The sequence below is a fragment of the Prosopis cineraria genome, unplaced genomic scaffold (assembly GCF_029017545.1).
Source record: "Prosopis cineraria cultivar Desert tree isolate PC_DT_omini unplaced genomic scaffold, ASM2901754v1 PC1, whole genome shotgun sequence".
Taxonomy (NCBI): Eukaryota; Viridiplantae; Streptophyta; class Magnoliopsida; order Fabales; family Fabaceae; genus Prosopis; species Prosopis cineraria.
The window spans coordinates 12,742,387-12,758,295 of record NW_026555332.1 but is presented as its reverse complement, the minus strand read 5'-3'; the positions used below and the strand labels follow the sequence as shown (position 1 = coordinate 12,758,295).

Sequence of the window (15,909 nt, the reverse complement as noted above, 5' to 3'; positions counted from 1 at the left end):
ATGGGAAGATAAGACCATAAAGGGCCATGTCTATTAGCAAACAAAGGCAGATAGAAGGGATTAGAGTCTTAAGTCATGCAAGTTGTTGTCAAGGCATGTAATAGGGTCATTCATTGGCAAATGAAAGATGAACAAGTAGAACCATCCTATGATGTTTACCCACACACATACATGATTATAATGGGCTTGACCAGTTGTGGATGTTATTGTTGACCTAGTTTATAAATATGTCATTCAATTATAGATTTTAGGAGAGGAGAAAGAGGGAGTTGCGATAAAGAGAGAGTTAGGGATTGAAGGTTTGGATCATTAGAGCATGATTTGAGTCTTCATGATGAAATTTGATGTATATCTTAGGGTTTCAAATCCTTTAAGATTTCTTGTAACATACCAAATTTTTTTTAATGTATAAAATAAATTAAGGTCAATAAAGAAAATTAGTGAATTAATTAATTTAATTTACTTTTTGAATTACTAATGGATTTATTGGAATGTTGGATAGCCTCAGGATTGGGCTAGGTTATGTATTAGGAAAATGAGGACCAATTGGTAGGGCCAAATTACATGTCAACTTACTGAGCCATCTAACTCAACATATGCACCTTGCATTGTAGGGTATAAATTTTTTTTTTAGATAAAGAAGACATGTTTGGGCATTCGAAAAAGAAAAAGAAAAGAAGAAAATAGATGAGGTGATGGAGGAAGAGCATTTGGTTGCTAGGGTTTGGATTTTTCACCATGTTAGAAGTATTTTGGACTAAATACAAGATAGGTAAGATCCCTACATCTCTCCTTTATGTCCCTATAAATTTTCAGGAGGTTTGGATGTTAGAAGATGATGACTTCGTCCTCTCAAGGGTTTGGTTCGAACCTATTAACTTTAATAGGGTTGTCTTTGGGAGTTAATTTTAGTTTCTATACCTATGGTTAGTGTTTTAGGATGTTTGAGAGTTGGGCTCTAGGGTATGGATGAACCCTAGCCTTAAATTTGATTACTAGGAGTAATGTGGATTATAGCTTAGTGCTGTTTAATCTTATAGAAGCTAAACATAGCTAATGGAAGGTTCGTAGGACTTTGGTTATGCCAATAATAAAAGCTAGAAATTGTGGGCAGCTAATTATAGTTAGAAAGTGTGAATGTTAGAGTTGGAAATTAATTATTAGTGTTTGACTATATAGATTATTGTTACTCAGATACTCTTTGAGATGATCCAATCTTTTTCCTCGCTTGTTTGGATTGTTTTTAGGTTTTGTAGACTTCAATATGTTGTTTATATATATATATACAATACTAAAAAGCATATTTATGATTTTAGAAAATTATCTAAAGTTGGAATGGTTTTGAAACTAACTCTCTCTCTCTCTATATATATATATATATATTCTTGCAAAAAAGGTTTATAAAAAAAGTTGTTATATGAGTTGATCTCTAAATTGTCCATTATAAGAAAAGCCTTGTATGGATTGTAAGAAATTGAGAATATACATAATGACTTGCATTGTATTGTTTGGTATGATCATATTGTGAGGGTAGGAGTTCACCCTTTAATATTTTAAACTAGTCGAAGCCAGCTTCTTTTTGCAGCTTGATACATATATAATGTGTTTTCTCTAGAGTTGGATTAAACATCTATCCTACTTTCTATACTGCATACTTCTTATTTGGTGACAAACACAAGTAAAACCTACAATCCTTTAACCTTCACTTTATCTATGTCACGAACATATTTACTTTAGTCTTATTCGTAGTCAGTTATCCACTTGAATTTTAGTTTCCAATTTTTATCCTATCTTCTCCAAATTCTCAGTCTTGTATAATTGAGCCCACTCTACCTTGAAATACTTCCTAGTCATAATTGTCGCACTAACTCTAAGGATGAAATTTTCTTGTATGTTGTTTTGTGTAATGAGATGGTTGGTTTGGGTAATAAAATAAAAGTATTAATAAAAAAATTTTATCATGTGTAATATAGCCATATTGAATTATACATAATTTTAATTATAAAATATTAAAATGTATAAGTTTATCTACATTACTTGAACTAAACTAGCGATAAGCCTAAACTGTATTGTATTAACTTATACTATCAAATCAAACAGGCCTTTAAGTTTTTGACAATTATAATTTATAACTGCTTTTTTTATTTCTATCCACTAAATAGCTTACCATCTCAATTAAAAAAGTACAAACATTTGCACAAGAATGTAGAGATAAGACTCAAACACCAAGATTTATTATTTTTTGAAAAGTATCACGCATATATAGAGATTATATAATTTCCTTCTCACACGTAGCTCGTATAAGAGTTCATAAATAACATAGGGATAATAGTTTTAATTTTTCTTTTAGGTATGTAGTTGAATGGAGATACGCATAAAGCTTGAAGGCTTATTTGAGTGTTTTGCCTATTGAACACTATATTTCTTTCATTCCCTTCTGGATTAAAGCTGCCACACCATCATATGCTTTAGCCCATGCATTATTCAAATCCTCACTCCATTTTGCTCCTACAGCTTCCTTCACTGTTTTTAATAGTGCTTCTTTCACCACCTAATCAAATTCAAATAACCATCATTTAATTCATTGTGCTTACAGAACAAAAATAAAAAAAATAAAGTTTCAAACTATATTTTGTATAAAACAATTATAATTTAAAATGGTTTATGTTACCTCAAAATGTGCATCAATGACTCCTTTCTGGACGTGTACTGAGCTTAATTGCTTTAAGGTAGGGTCTGCGATCACAACCCCTCCTTTCTCTCGCAATTGAATTGCTGATTCAAAAGTCTATATGCCCAAATAACAATAATCATAGATGTATTATTGTTTCATGTGCCATTATGAGAAAAGCTAAATATTGTTAGGAGTTTTGCTTGTAATCAATACCACGAATTCTCTTTATGTTATTGAATAATTTTTTCATAACTTTATATTGTAGCAATTCAAAAGAATTTCATTATTAATAAAGTATGTCTCTTTTTATAATAAGCAACCACAAGAAGTAAGTTTCTCTCCACCAAGAAGAGGAACAAGGTATGCTTCATTCTTTTCATCTTTTAGAGATCATGCTATGTATAATAAATTGACTAGAAGACTTAAGTTTCACTTAAATGTCTTAGCATTTTTATAAACTTACCAACTTAAAAACCTTCAAGGCCTGAGCTTCTAGCTGAGGATTATTTTTGGGAATTTCGTTTGAACCTTTTAGAAATGGGAACAAGTCTTTTACTGCAGGTGCACTCCCTACTAACCTATATTCATCCAAACCAAAAAATAATAAAAAGGGAATATATACATAAAGAATGAGAAAAGCAAAGAGATTGGAACAGGAAAGAAATAATTAAAGGGAGTTATATGGAAATAAAGAGTTACATAGTGAAGAAGTAAAAACTATATTCAGGAAAAGTTTTTGTCAAATCCTCCCATGAGCTTTTTACAAGAGCCTCTTCCTTCTCACTGAAGCCAACCATTGCTGATGTTTAATATGCTTTAATTATATGTGATATTCAAGAAACTCAGGATGTGAATTGGGTGGAAGAGTAATGATCTATATATAGGATACGAATTGAAGTAGATGTGAAAAGAAATTTTGGCATATAATTTAAATAGAATGACATTAGTGTAAATTAATGACTACAAAAGAGCCAATATTGGCTTTTCATTGCATGCAAATTTCAAACTTTGGGAATGAGAAGCTAATTCTCTAAATTATATATTCTCAAAGGCCATAGTTTTAGCAGCGAAGGGTTAGTTTATCTATGGGCTAATGATTTTAAAAGCATGGTAGACAAGAGTAATAAAAGTGAAAATATTGACTTTATGATATAATCCAATGGTCAATTTTTGGAGAAATAATATTGTATAGCTAAATTAAATTAAAAAATAGTAAAATATACAAATCTCTCCCCTTTTTTTTTGATAAACACACAAGGATTTGAGCCTTTTGCATCACTTAGGATTTAACTCTCCAGGACACAAGAGGCAATTTTTTAGAAAAATTAATAATTTAAAAATGATTTAATAATTAAAAACCAATGATATATATTCATTATAATATTGAGCTTTGAGTTAAAAATTTGGATATAAGTTTAGAGGAAAAATTCAAATAGATTTCATGTTTAAAATATTAAAAGTAAAGGGAGCAAAGTATGAGAGGAAGGGAGTGCAAAATCAAAAATTCCATACCCATAATATATATGTAATTTTTCCAAGTGAATAGGCATATTTCCCCCCCTTTACTTGTTTGTGGCCATGTCATTGTTTGTACCTCTTGTGTTGCACATGTTATTATCTTATTATTGTTATATTTATGTTGTCATGACCTATGATTATGTTTAATTTATACTTTTAAGATCTTGTATTATTTTACGGATTAAGGGTAAAAATGCCCTTGGAGAGTACACGAAAGATCACAAATGATCCTAAACTTAACTTTGAGTCATTTATATTCCTCAACTTTAAAAAATTCTTGCTTTGTTACCCTGACATTTAGTCAATATGTGTTGATCATTCATGCATTTGTGGGGCCTATGATTTTGCATATTTGGCAAGCCATATATGCTTGATCATTAGTTGAGTTGGCTTGAATGGGTTATGTGGCATTTTGTTTGGGAAAAGAAGAAAGAAAAAACAAGGAGTACCAAGGCATTTAAGTCGAACAAAGGCTGAAACAAATCATAGAACATCTTCTACATTTGTCTCCACTTGAGAATGAGTACGAGTTGCTTCTCGAAGATGAGTACAATGTCCCAAGCATGTTTGGTGGGCAATTCTATAAGTTCTTAATCAAGTATCAATCAAAGGAGGGTCACATTCAAAAGTTAAGGAGCTGAAGATGTGAAATACCCACCTCCACTGAGGAATTAGTTTTGTAGAGAAATTGCATCGAGGTGGATATCATGGACTGAAAACAACCTTAAAAGAAGGTTTTTTGGGTTTAAAAACTATAGCTAAATATGCCTTAGCGCTAATCTCTCTTGATTTGAGTTTGTTTGCTCTGGGCACTGAGTGTTAAGTATGAATGTCGAGGTGGATGCTGTTTTTTCTCATGGCTAGATAATGAAATGGAGGAAAGGCTGAAGCAAGTTATTCTCAAGCTTTTAGGTCATGTTAAGAGGTTGAATGAAAAGAATAAAGGGCTGTGTGGACAAAGAAAGAAGGAAGAACAGATTAATGGCATTATACATGGGTTGGATGAGGCGAAGAAGAAACTAAAGATGGCAATGGGAGCTTTAATATTGTCTTGGGTGTTCCTTGAGTCATATTTAGTTGTTCCTTTATTTATGGGAATATAGTATCATTTTTTAATGGTCATGTAGACATTTTATGCTTTTATTTGGGAGCACTGAAAATTAGACTAATTGGAACCAATTGAATTTTTAAAATTTTGTAAGAAGAATTATGTCTTTATGCATTTATTGTGGAAAATTGAAATAGGCATATATAGCCATGTTTCTCTGTACTTGTATTTGTTATGAATTTATGAAGGTTGAATAACTAAAGTGAACTTTAATATATTGCTATCAAAATAGAATAATGAACAATAAGCCTTTGAAGGTTGGCCAACATGACAATAACATTAATCAATATAGTTATCAAATTATAATATATTAAAGTTTGTAATGAGAACATAGCTAAATCACTTTGCCATGATAGAATGGCTACATAAAAAGCACAAATGATGGTTCCATACAAAACACAAAAGAATGGCACTAATGTGAAACTTTGTCATACACAGAATGCTTGCTTACAAAACACAGAAGAAATCATGGAAAATTAAAATGCAAACTTGACACAAACTAAATGACAATCTCTTTTCCCTTTGATCTTTGTTATCCAACCATCCTTTTCCTATGACCTTCAAGGTGGGAGCCACTAACACAAGGAATCCCTTTCTATCTTAGACTTAGTGGTTTAACTAGGAGGTTTAAGGGTTGATTAACATTTGCACCTAAACCTCTTGATGCAATCCTCCTAATTGCTCCAATGGCTATTGTGTGCCTCTCTTTTCAGAGTTAAGTCTCATTTAGGATTAGGAACCTTATTTCTAGATTTGTGTTTTAATGCATATACTCTTTAGTTATACCCTCTTCAAGTACCACCTCATATGGCATTCCAAGTTGCATATGTAAAGTGTAATGTGTGTTATTGTATAGAATCTATGAGGAAATGTTAGTTAATAACTACAAAGCTATAAAATAAACTTACATTGTAAACCATCCTTCCTGTGGCTTCATCAACTTAGATCCCTTTACCAACCTTAGTCTTTGATCAATAAATTGCTTTATTACAAAGTGTCTTGAATAGTACATTGGTGTTAGTTATAGGAGTAGATGGTAGGGGAGGTTTAGGGTTGATAGATTATTGAATACCTTGGCTGCTCTTAGTTTTATATTATTAGGAGAGTGTAGGAGTGGGTGGTGGGGGAGGTGTCTAGTAGAGAAATTTCTTGGCCTTTTTTGGTTATGGGTCCTTACTATTAGAATGCCTATGTAGAATATACACATAAATGGTGAAGTGAAAATAAAGTATACATAAATGAAGACATTACATGTAAAAGAAAAGTGTAATTACTGACTTTTTATAATATGACTTGTTATAACCTAGTTTTTGACAATAACTACATGTCATTTTAGCACCCTTCTTACTAATTTTCTCAACTTGAGGTATAGGCATATCCTTACTTGCATCACCCTTGACCATATGTTATGAATTGGCTCTTTTTCTTCTCTTTGTATACTTATTAATCATAGACCTCTTCTTCACGTCATCCTTAGCATGGCTTTAATTGGTTGTGGCTCTATCGTTTAAATTGTTCAAGCTTCTAGAATTTCTTACCTCTTAAAGGTTGGAATTTAACTTTGTAGCTATGCATATGTCATGATTTATGATAGCAATTAGATATCTAAGATAAGGGTGCTATTTTTGAATGATACATTGCACATATGGCATGTTGGCATGGGATTCCAGTTAAATCCCATGCCTCACAAGTGCATGCCTTTCATGTTAAGAAGACAGTATCCCTATCTTGCCCCTTAGTCACCTTATACCCTTCATCCCTATTAAAAAACACTTGACACTTACATGCCGATTCTCTATTAGTTTCAAACAGTTTTTCATAATTTAAACTGTAATTAAAAGTCCACCTTTCTAAAATCTTACCATTATCTGCCTATGTGGTCATCATTTTAATCCTGATACTCTCAAACATCCTAATTACAAGTAGGTATCTAAACTCATAATCGAAGTATTCAAGCCCTTGTATACATTATTGTCAACTACACAAGTCTTGCTCCTAGTTGTGAAGTAGGTTGTTACCCAGGATTATGGAGGATATGATACCAAAGGCTCTGCTGCTACCTTGCTTAGTGCTTCTATAGCATTTAGGTTGTCCTTGAACATTTCTTCAAATATACTCTAAGCGCAAGTGAAGAATTTTTTCTTCAACTACTCTCCCCTCTATCTTTCACTCTTGTTAGCTTATATGTGTCTTACACACAATCTGTGCTCGACCATAGGCAAGACCTCCTTTATAGCCAAGGGGAGTCCCTACAAATAAAAATCTCAATAAGTCAATGCAGTTTGTAAATCATAGTAGGTGAAAAAAATTACTTAGTTACCTTCTGCATATCAGACATCAAAGTAATAGATGAGCCATCCTTTAAATCAAGGGAGGTCTGAAGCCACTAAGAAAACTATCTCTAATTGTGGGTATTCTCCTTTTAGGTTAGACAAAAAATAATGGGGTAAAGGGAATCATTAGTATTCAAAGCATAAGTAGTCAACAAAATGCCTCTTTCTTTTCCTTTCAAAAAAGTGCCATCTAGCCTAATGAAAGGCCTACACCCTTCTCTCCAACCAATCTGCTAAAGTTTAAGTGAAGTAGGTAGCATTAAACTTAGTTTAAACACAAAAAGCTATTTTAAACACAATAGGTTCGTATCTATACCTTTGATGCATTGAAGCATACATACATACAATTGAAGACCCTCCTTCCTTGCTCTACTTTGCTCAACTCCAAGCTTATGCCAGATCCAGTATTTGAATCCCTTAATTCACAATAATATGCTTCAAGTTTCAAAAATTCATCCTTATAGCTCCCATTTCTTGCATTATTCTCCTTTTATCCTTTTTACACTTCTATAAACTCACACTCAACTTGAACTCATGTTTAAGATCTTTAATTTCTTCATGTCAGAAATCATGTACTATGGCCTCTTTTGGAATTTATCTTTAAAGTTCTTTGCTATCCAGTTAACTGAGGCTCTAAGGTTCTTAAAAACCCTTAGGCATTTGTGTTGGTCTTAATCTTCAGTCTAGGTGAATTACAATCCATAGAAGTAAAGAGTATGAATGGGTATCCCTCTTGACATCTAGCCTTGAACCTTTTTGGCTCACTCTTAATATAGGTCACATTCACACCTTTTATTATGGCATACTTGCTTATGGCTTTCTTCAACTCTTCTTTATTGATATAGGTCATCCCTAACTTGAAGAAAGGCTTATCTTCATCCTTAAGCCCCATAACTTCAATTTCAACCCTATTTCTATTGCTTGGGCCCATCTCGTCTCCCCCTTCCTCCTCTTTACTATCATTGTCCTCATTATGATTGTCTCTATCTAATCCTAAATGCCTAAAGTATTTACTATCTTCACTAGTGTTATCTTCATTGGTTGACTCACCTTCAAGTGCCTCCTCTTCACCTTTACTAACCCTATCCTAATCTTCATCTTTATCCTTATCAGTTGGATGATTCTATCTAACACTTCTCTTTGAATTCTTAATATCAGCAAGTGAATACTTTACATTTCTATTATTTTTTTCCAATTGTTTCTCATACTTCTTATACTAACTCAGATAAGATTCAATCATGTCATTATCAAATGTTTGCTTCCTATTAAATTGAGAAGCATTAATTTCTTCAATCTCGTCTCCCTCAGTTTTGGCTCCCTTTTAGTCATCGTCTCCTTCACCATTTATGTTATCAAATTCTTTCTCAAACTCATAGTCCTTATTAAAGACTTGCTTGTCGCTCCCTTCACTTCCTAATCTTCTTGTTGACTTAAATTACCTAATGTTACACCTTTCTTTAATTCTAAGTCCTCACAAGCAAATCTTTCTTAGCTTCTTCAACCATTTTCACCACATTGTCTATTAATAAAAAGTACTCCTCCATGCTCAACTTATGCAGACTTCCATTACTAGTATCATTACCAGTGCCAGCATTAACACCACCATCAAATATCTCTAATAACAACCACTAACACAGACTTGAGGAATTATGCGAGAATTTACTATGTAAAATTTAGTGATTCCTTACCTCAACTTCAAATGTGATTCTCTGCACACCGATTAGATTTCAAATGTGTTGTCTATACTTGCTCAAATAATCTCTTGTTTCTCTAATTCTCCTTTATGCTTGAGAATTGTTGAGAGCAGACTAAAGGGATTAGTATTTTCCCCCCTTCATGCTTGATAATGCTCTACTGTCTTTCTAATTTTCTTGCCTCATCTTTTCTTCTTTTTTTTTTCCCTTTTACCTAGTCATGTCGATATGTCTTTCTCAGCTTTTTTATGTGTACATGGCTAGTAAAACAAATGCATACACATCAACACAAAAATAGAGTAGTTACATTGACTAAATGTCAAGGTAACAAAGCAAGGATTTTTTAAGGTTAAGGGACATAAATGACTCATAGTTGAGTTTAAAATTATTTATGACCTTTCGTATACACTTTAAGGACATTTGTAACCCTTAACCCCTATTTTACTTATAAACTTCGAATGGGTTGTAAGTCATATTTTTGTGTTAAATCTTTTTGGGATCATTACGAAAGGTATTAATTAAAGATGTTAACTAGGGCCCATAAAATGATAAAACATGGCATGTTCATATTGAAAAGTCATTGCATTAAAGGGCATTTTTATCCTAAAAATATTCATACAAGTACAAGTGGTACCATAAATTTTAACAATAAAAAGAAATTAGTACCCCCTCTTTTTTATGAGACATGTGGATTATGTTTAAGGTGCCACTTGGTTTACCATTCCAACTAGATATATTAAATCATAAAAAAAAAATAAGCCTTGGCTAATAATCAACTAACACTACCACAAATTATATATGTTTATCCAAACTTACTAAGCATTCGTCAATTGAAAAAAAGAAAAAGAAACTTTAGCCCAGACTAATGGTCAATATGAGCACATGCATTCAGTTGTTAAACAAATAGAATGAAAAAAATGGATGTCACTTAGCTTGCTAAATAGGCAATTATCGATTAAAAAAAAGTTTGCTAGTCTACTCTAATTATTAATTATCAAATAACAGTATTGTCATAGGTCAATTAATGATCTTGAAAATAGATAAATCAGTAATTTGTTGATTAACATAAAGCCATATGTAAGACCAAAATGGTTTCACTTGCTCTTCCTTAAATACTCCCAAAACTTTCACTATAAAAAGCATTGTTTTAGAGGCATTTTTCTTTTCTTTAGGGACATTTTAAAACTCCCCTAATGGTGTTTATGGGGTTTTTCAAAAAAGCTACCAAAATAGGTGATACCATTGCTTTCACAATATTTATAAAAATATGCTAGAAATACCAAATAAATGCCTCCAGTAGAGGAAAGTTCTACTAAAAAAAAGCCCTCACAAGTCACATGTGAAATGTAACGTCATCTATATCTCTATAAAATTTAGGTCACGTGCCATTTTAGCTAAAGACATTGGGAAACTTTGCTCCTTTTGATACTTAAGGATATCAATTGCTCCTTTAATTAATCTAAGGACTTTGCAATTATAATAAAATAAAAAAGAGGTTTATGTACTTATAGGGAAAAAAAGATAAAATAGGTATGTGTATTTTATTCTTTTTAATTTGATTTAGCCATAAGATATTGTTATTCCAAATCTAGACCATTGAATAATATCATAAGGCCAATAATTGCTCTTTCATTACTCTTAATTCAAATCTACCTTAATTTCAAAATCATCAGCCCGTAGATAAACTAATTCATTGCACCTAGAATTGTGATCTTTAAGAATATATCATGTTGCAAGGAACCTTTTCATTTGTAACGTTGGGAAATTGCATTATCTTAAAAGCCAATATTGGCACTTTAGTAGCCATTAATTCACATAAATGTCATTCTATTTAAAATATATGTTAAAATTTTATTTAACATCTACTTCAATTCAAATCCTGTATATAGAATTACCTTTCCATCCAAGTTATATGTGAGTTTGGTGAACATTACATATAATTATAGCAAATTAAAGATCATCAATAGCTGGCTTCAATAAAAAGGAAGAGGCTTTGGTGAAAAGTTCGTGGGAGGATTTGACAAAATGTTTTCCTAAATATAGTGTTTACTTCCTCATGCTGTAATTCCTTTAATTATTTTTGTCCTGATCTAACTTGTTTGGTTTTTACTCACTCTTATATATATATATGATATATTTTTTATAATTTTTATTATATTTTGGTTAAATATATATAGGTTAGTAGGGAATGCACCCACGGAAAAAGATTTGTTCCCTTTCTTGAAAGGTTCAAATGAAATTCTAAAAAATAATCCTCAGCTAGAAGCTCAAGCCTTGAAGGTTTTTAAGCTAGTAAGTCCATGAAAATACTAAGACATTTAAGTGAAACTTAAGTCTTCTAGTTAATTTATCATATGTATAGCGTGATATCTACAAGATGAAAAGAATATAATGGACCCATCCTTGTTCCTTTTCTCAGTGGAGAGAAATTTACTGATTGCTTATTATAAAAGGAAACATACTTTCTTAATAAGAATTTTTTTGAATTGTAGCAATATATAGGCAAAAATTATACAATAATATATATACTCCTCTATTAAAAAATATAAGGCATTTTTTCTTAAGTAAAATGTTTAAAAATATAAAGCATTTTGAATTTTTTAAATTACAACTACAAGACTTTTCCAAAAAATACCCTTAAATAAGAGGTGTGACTAATAATATTTTATAATTGAAACACCCTATAAATTAAGGAAAAATAGCAATCAAAGACCTCTGTATAAAATTTATATCAATCAAGTTGGCAAAACCTGAATGAATATTTGTCAATTCAGGTTAGTCTTTTATCAACAAGTATCCATTTGAATTTCAACAACTCATTCTAAATTAACAACAATCCGTTCAGTTTTTTTTTTGTTCAAGTTTTGATAACAACTAATCTTTAACTAATATAAATTTCATGTAGAGGTACTTATTTCCCTTAAATTAATGTAGATATGGAAAGAATCCCTTAAATTAATGTTGATATGGCAAGAATGTAATTTTAAAGATAATGAACTAACTCATTTAGGATATAATTTGGTTAAAAATGCTTTATAATATTGAAGAGAGGGAATCAAATAAATATGTGATATTGATTAAGAGAAAATTTTCTAAGCTATTTTAACACAATATTAGCTTTTCTCATAATAACACATGTATGAATGTTGTTATTTGGGATATAGACTTTTGAATCAACAATTCAATTGCGAGAGAAAGGAGGGGTTGTGATAGCAAATCCTGCAGTGAACCAATTAAGCTCTGTACACGTCCAGAAAGGAGTTGTTGATACACATTTTGAGGTAACACAAATCATTTTAAATTATCATTGTTTGATACAAAATATAATTGAAACTATTCTTTTTTGTTTTGTAACCTCAATGAATGAAATGAATTTTATTTGAATTTCATTAATTAGGTGGTGAAAGAGGCACTGTTAAAAACAGTGAAGGAAGTTGCCAGAGCAAAATGGAGTGAGGATTTGAACAATGCATGGGCTAAGGCATATGATGGGGTGGCTGCTTTAATAAAAAAGGAAATGAAAGAAATATAGTGTTCAACTAACACAACACTCAAATAAGCTTTCAACCTTTATATATATGTATATCCATTCAACTTTATGCAACAAAACTTAATTAAAAGTTATGGTCCCTATATATTACGTATGAACTATTATAAGAGCTACGTGTGAGAAGAAAATATATGATAAAAAATATATGTAACCTTTATATATCTATGATACTTTGCAAAGAGAATAAACATGGGTGTTTTAGTTTTATCTCTATATTTTTGTGTAAAAATTAGTGTCTTCTTGTTTGAGATGAAGTTGTTTAGTTGATATAAGCTAAGTTTGGATACTCAGACTTATTCTTTTTATAGGAAAGGATAAAAAATTTACAATAAAAGACCATAAAATTACAAACAATGACCCAAAAATTTACACAAAATGACCAAGAAAATTTTATTAGTCCTTTTTTATAATTTTGATATTATTTTCTATTATTTTCTAGTCAACTAGTGATCAAAGTTAACTTTTGATAATGCTAAGAGCCTATTTTACCATTTTCAAAAATTGAAGGGGGACATTACACCAAAAATGAGTTTAGGATTCCATACATTTCTAGACTTATAGTTTAAGGGTCAATTTTTTCTTTTATCCTTGTTACTTATGAGTTCATAACTTTTGTTGTTGCCGTTATTTTTTAGGTGGATTTTCAAGCATACTTAAAGTCAATAATTTAGGTCAAGCTTGACAGGCCAGCCTGAACCTGCCTAAAAAAACGTTAGGGCCATGCTTGGTTATATAGGCTTTTTTAAAAAGGTATGATACTCTAAGCCCGATCCAAATAAGCCCAGCCTAAATAAGCTCGATCACTGAAATTTATATCTTTATATGTATATAAAATTGTTAATTTTGATCAAGCCCGACGGGCTAACTCGAATTCGACAGAAAAAAGTTAGGATCAGGCTTTGCTATATGTGCTTTTTTAAGAGGGTATGATACTTTAAGCCTGATCTAAATAAATATAACCCGAATTAAGCTTAGCCCAAATAAGCCCTACCCCCCCCCCCCCCGAATTACCGACTCTAAGCATGCTTCATGTTGTTTTTTTTATTTTATATTCTTGATTTTGCTCTTCCCTTTCATTTTATAATTACACAAGCCAAAAAAATTATACTTCTTGTTTTTTCTTTTGTCCATCAATGGGAGAGGTCATCCATTTATAAAGTTGTTGGTATAGAAATTTCAAGAACCACTACTAACAAGTAACATTTTTTGTAAAAAAAAAATACTACCATAATTGCAACAAAAAGGGGATCTTTATAGTTCTCAAGACTATTATGATTATGAGAAGTGAATGAGTTTCTCCTTATTTTTGTTCCCCTAATTCTTTGTTATCTTATTCATTTTTCTCATCTCAATATCTTCTTCTTATTTTCAAAATGAATGTGTCTACGCTAGTTGGTGTTTCTTAAAAACCAGCTGTGCATGTTTAAAAGTTGAGTTGAAATTTGGTGATAAGATTACATTGATTGACTTTATTTGTTTCCCCATGTTGGGAATTGATATAATCATTGGGACGAACTGGTTGTCAGCTAATGAAGTGACACTTGAATATAATATGAAGATAGTTGCTTTGCTAGGATATATTGCAGCCACTGTAGTGCCTGATAACACTGTTTTAGTTGTTGCCCTTAAAGCACTAAAGTTTTTGTATGCTATTCAAGTGAAATAGACTATGAGGGATGTCCGGTGTTTCTAGTCTTCTTTTTTGTGCTGTATAAGGTTTATGATGGTGCTTTAGACAAAATTAAGGTTTTAAATGAATTTCCTGATGTGTTTGTAGATGAGATGTCAGGGTTACTGCCAAAAAAAGAGATTAAGTTCTGCATTGACATGGTACTAACCACTAAGCCTATTTCTAAGCCTCTATACCACATGGCTCCCTGTAGTGTTAAATAGGCATCCGGTTGTGAAAATACACTCATATGGGATGTTAGCCTAGCATTCAACCTTAGCCTCACCCTAAACAACAAGAGAAAAATATTACACCATGTGAGAAAAGTAAGAAATAAATAAAATATTATACTAAGACATTTAGCAACATTACCTCAAGTAGTTTTGGAGAAAGGACACCCATGTAGCTTTCTTGCACACTCGAGCTAAGCTCCATAATGAGATTCCCCTGTAGATGCCCTTTAAACAATGTCTCAATGTATTTATTTTTTTGTTCCATGTCTGCTTGGGTTTTGTGTAACTCTTCCCACAACAAATTTACCTCTTCATGACTAGCAAACTTTCTGGGTTTCTTTGGCATTGTTGTGAAATGCTTCTTCTTAGTAACTCTGAATCCTACACCTTAAACACGACTAGAGTGGTCAATATTCCCCAAAGCCTTCTCCAAGACATCCTCACTAAAAGGAATAATGCGAGAATTAACTACCTAAGCCAGGGTCACCTGTAAATTATACAATAGATAATAAAGAATTTATTATTTTCATAACATGAATACAATTATAATTGATACTTACAATTTTGTTAACAACCTCCTTCACTCAAGAGTCCTGAATGTTTCCCTGATCATCTGCTTGGACTAAAGGCCAAAGCTTGCCATAAGATATAAAACCCTTTGATCCGTGCCCCTTCGTATAGTCCTTCTCGACTATAGCATAACTCTTGCACTCTTTTAAGTAGGGATATTTACTCTTCTTCACCCTTGCATTGTTTATAATGCTTAATTCATAAGAAAAAAATAAAATATTAAAAGTCAATGTACATATATAAGCATTAAAAGCTAGCATTAAAGAATAAATATTACCTTTGACTCTTTATTATGATAGGAGTTAACAAAAGTAGCCCATTGTTTTGGCTTAATCACATATCTTAAGAGCAAGAGAACTCCATCTTCAAAGCCCTCTATGTTTGGGTTCTTCAAGAATTTTTGGGTGGCCCATGCTCTCAAACTATGATAGGCTATCCCAGTTTTTTAGAGAACAAACTTCTTCATACTCTCATCAAGCTTAAATCCCAACTACAAAAGAAATTAATCTTGTTGAGGTTAATATATCAAATTCATTGATATAACAAATAAGGTTAGAATA

General features: G+C 31.7%; 2 protein-coding genes across 2 annotated transcripts; one reads left to right on the top strand and one right to left on the bottom strand.

Moving 5' to 3' along the window:
* Positions 1–2,416: 2,416 nt before the first annotated feature.
* On the bottom strand, positions 2,417–3,471 carry LOC129316259 (non-symbiotic hemoglobin 2-like). The gene is made up of 4 exons (XM_054960622.1): positions 3,374–3,471; positions 3,138–3,252; positions 2,672–2,788; positions 2,417–2,551 (listed from the first exon to the last, which is right to left on the bottom strand). The coding sequence occupies exons 1-4, from the start codon at positions 3,469–3,471 to the stop codon at positions 2,417–2,419; spliced, it is 465 nt and encodes a 154-aa protein (XP_054816597.1).
* A 1,593-nt stretch (positions 3,472–5,064) lies between these two features.
* LOC129316178 (leghemoglobin-2-like) lies at positions 5,065–12,859 on the top strand. The gene is made up of 4 exons (XM_054960512.1): positions 5,065–5,240; positions 11,505–11,619; positions 12,492–12,608; positions 12,725–12,859. The coding sequence occupies exons 1-4, from the start codon at positions 5,065–5,067 to the stop codon at positions 12,857–12,859; spliced, it is 543 nt and encodes a 180-aa protein (XP_054816487.1).
* Positions 12,860–15,909: the final 3,050 nt, after the last annotated feature.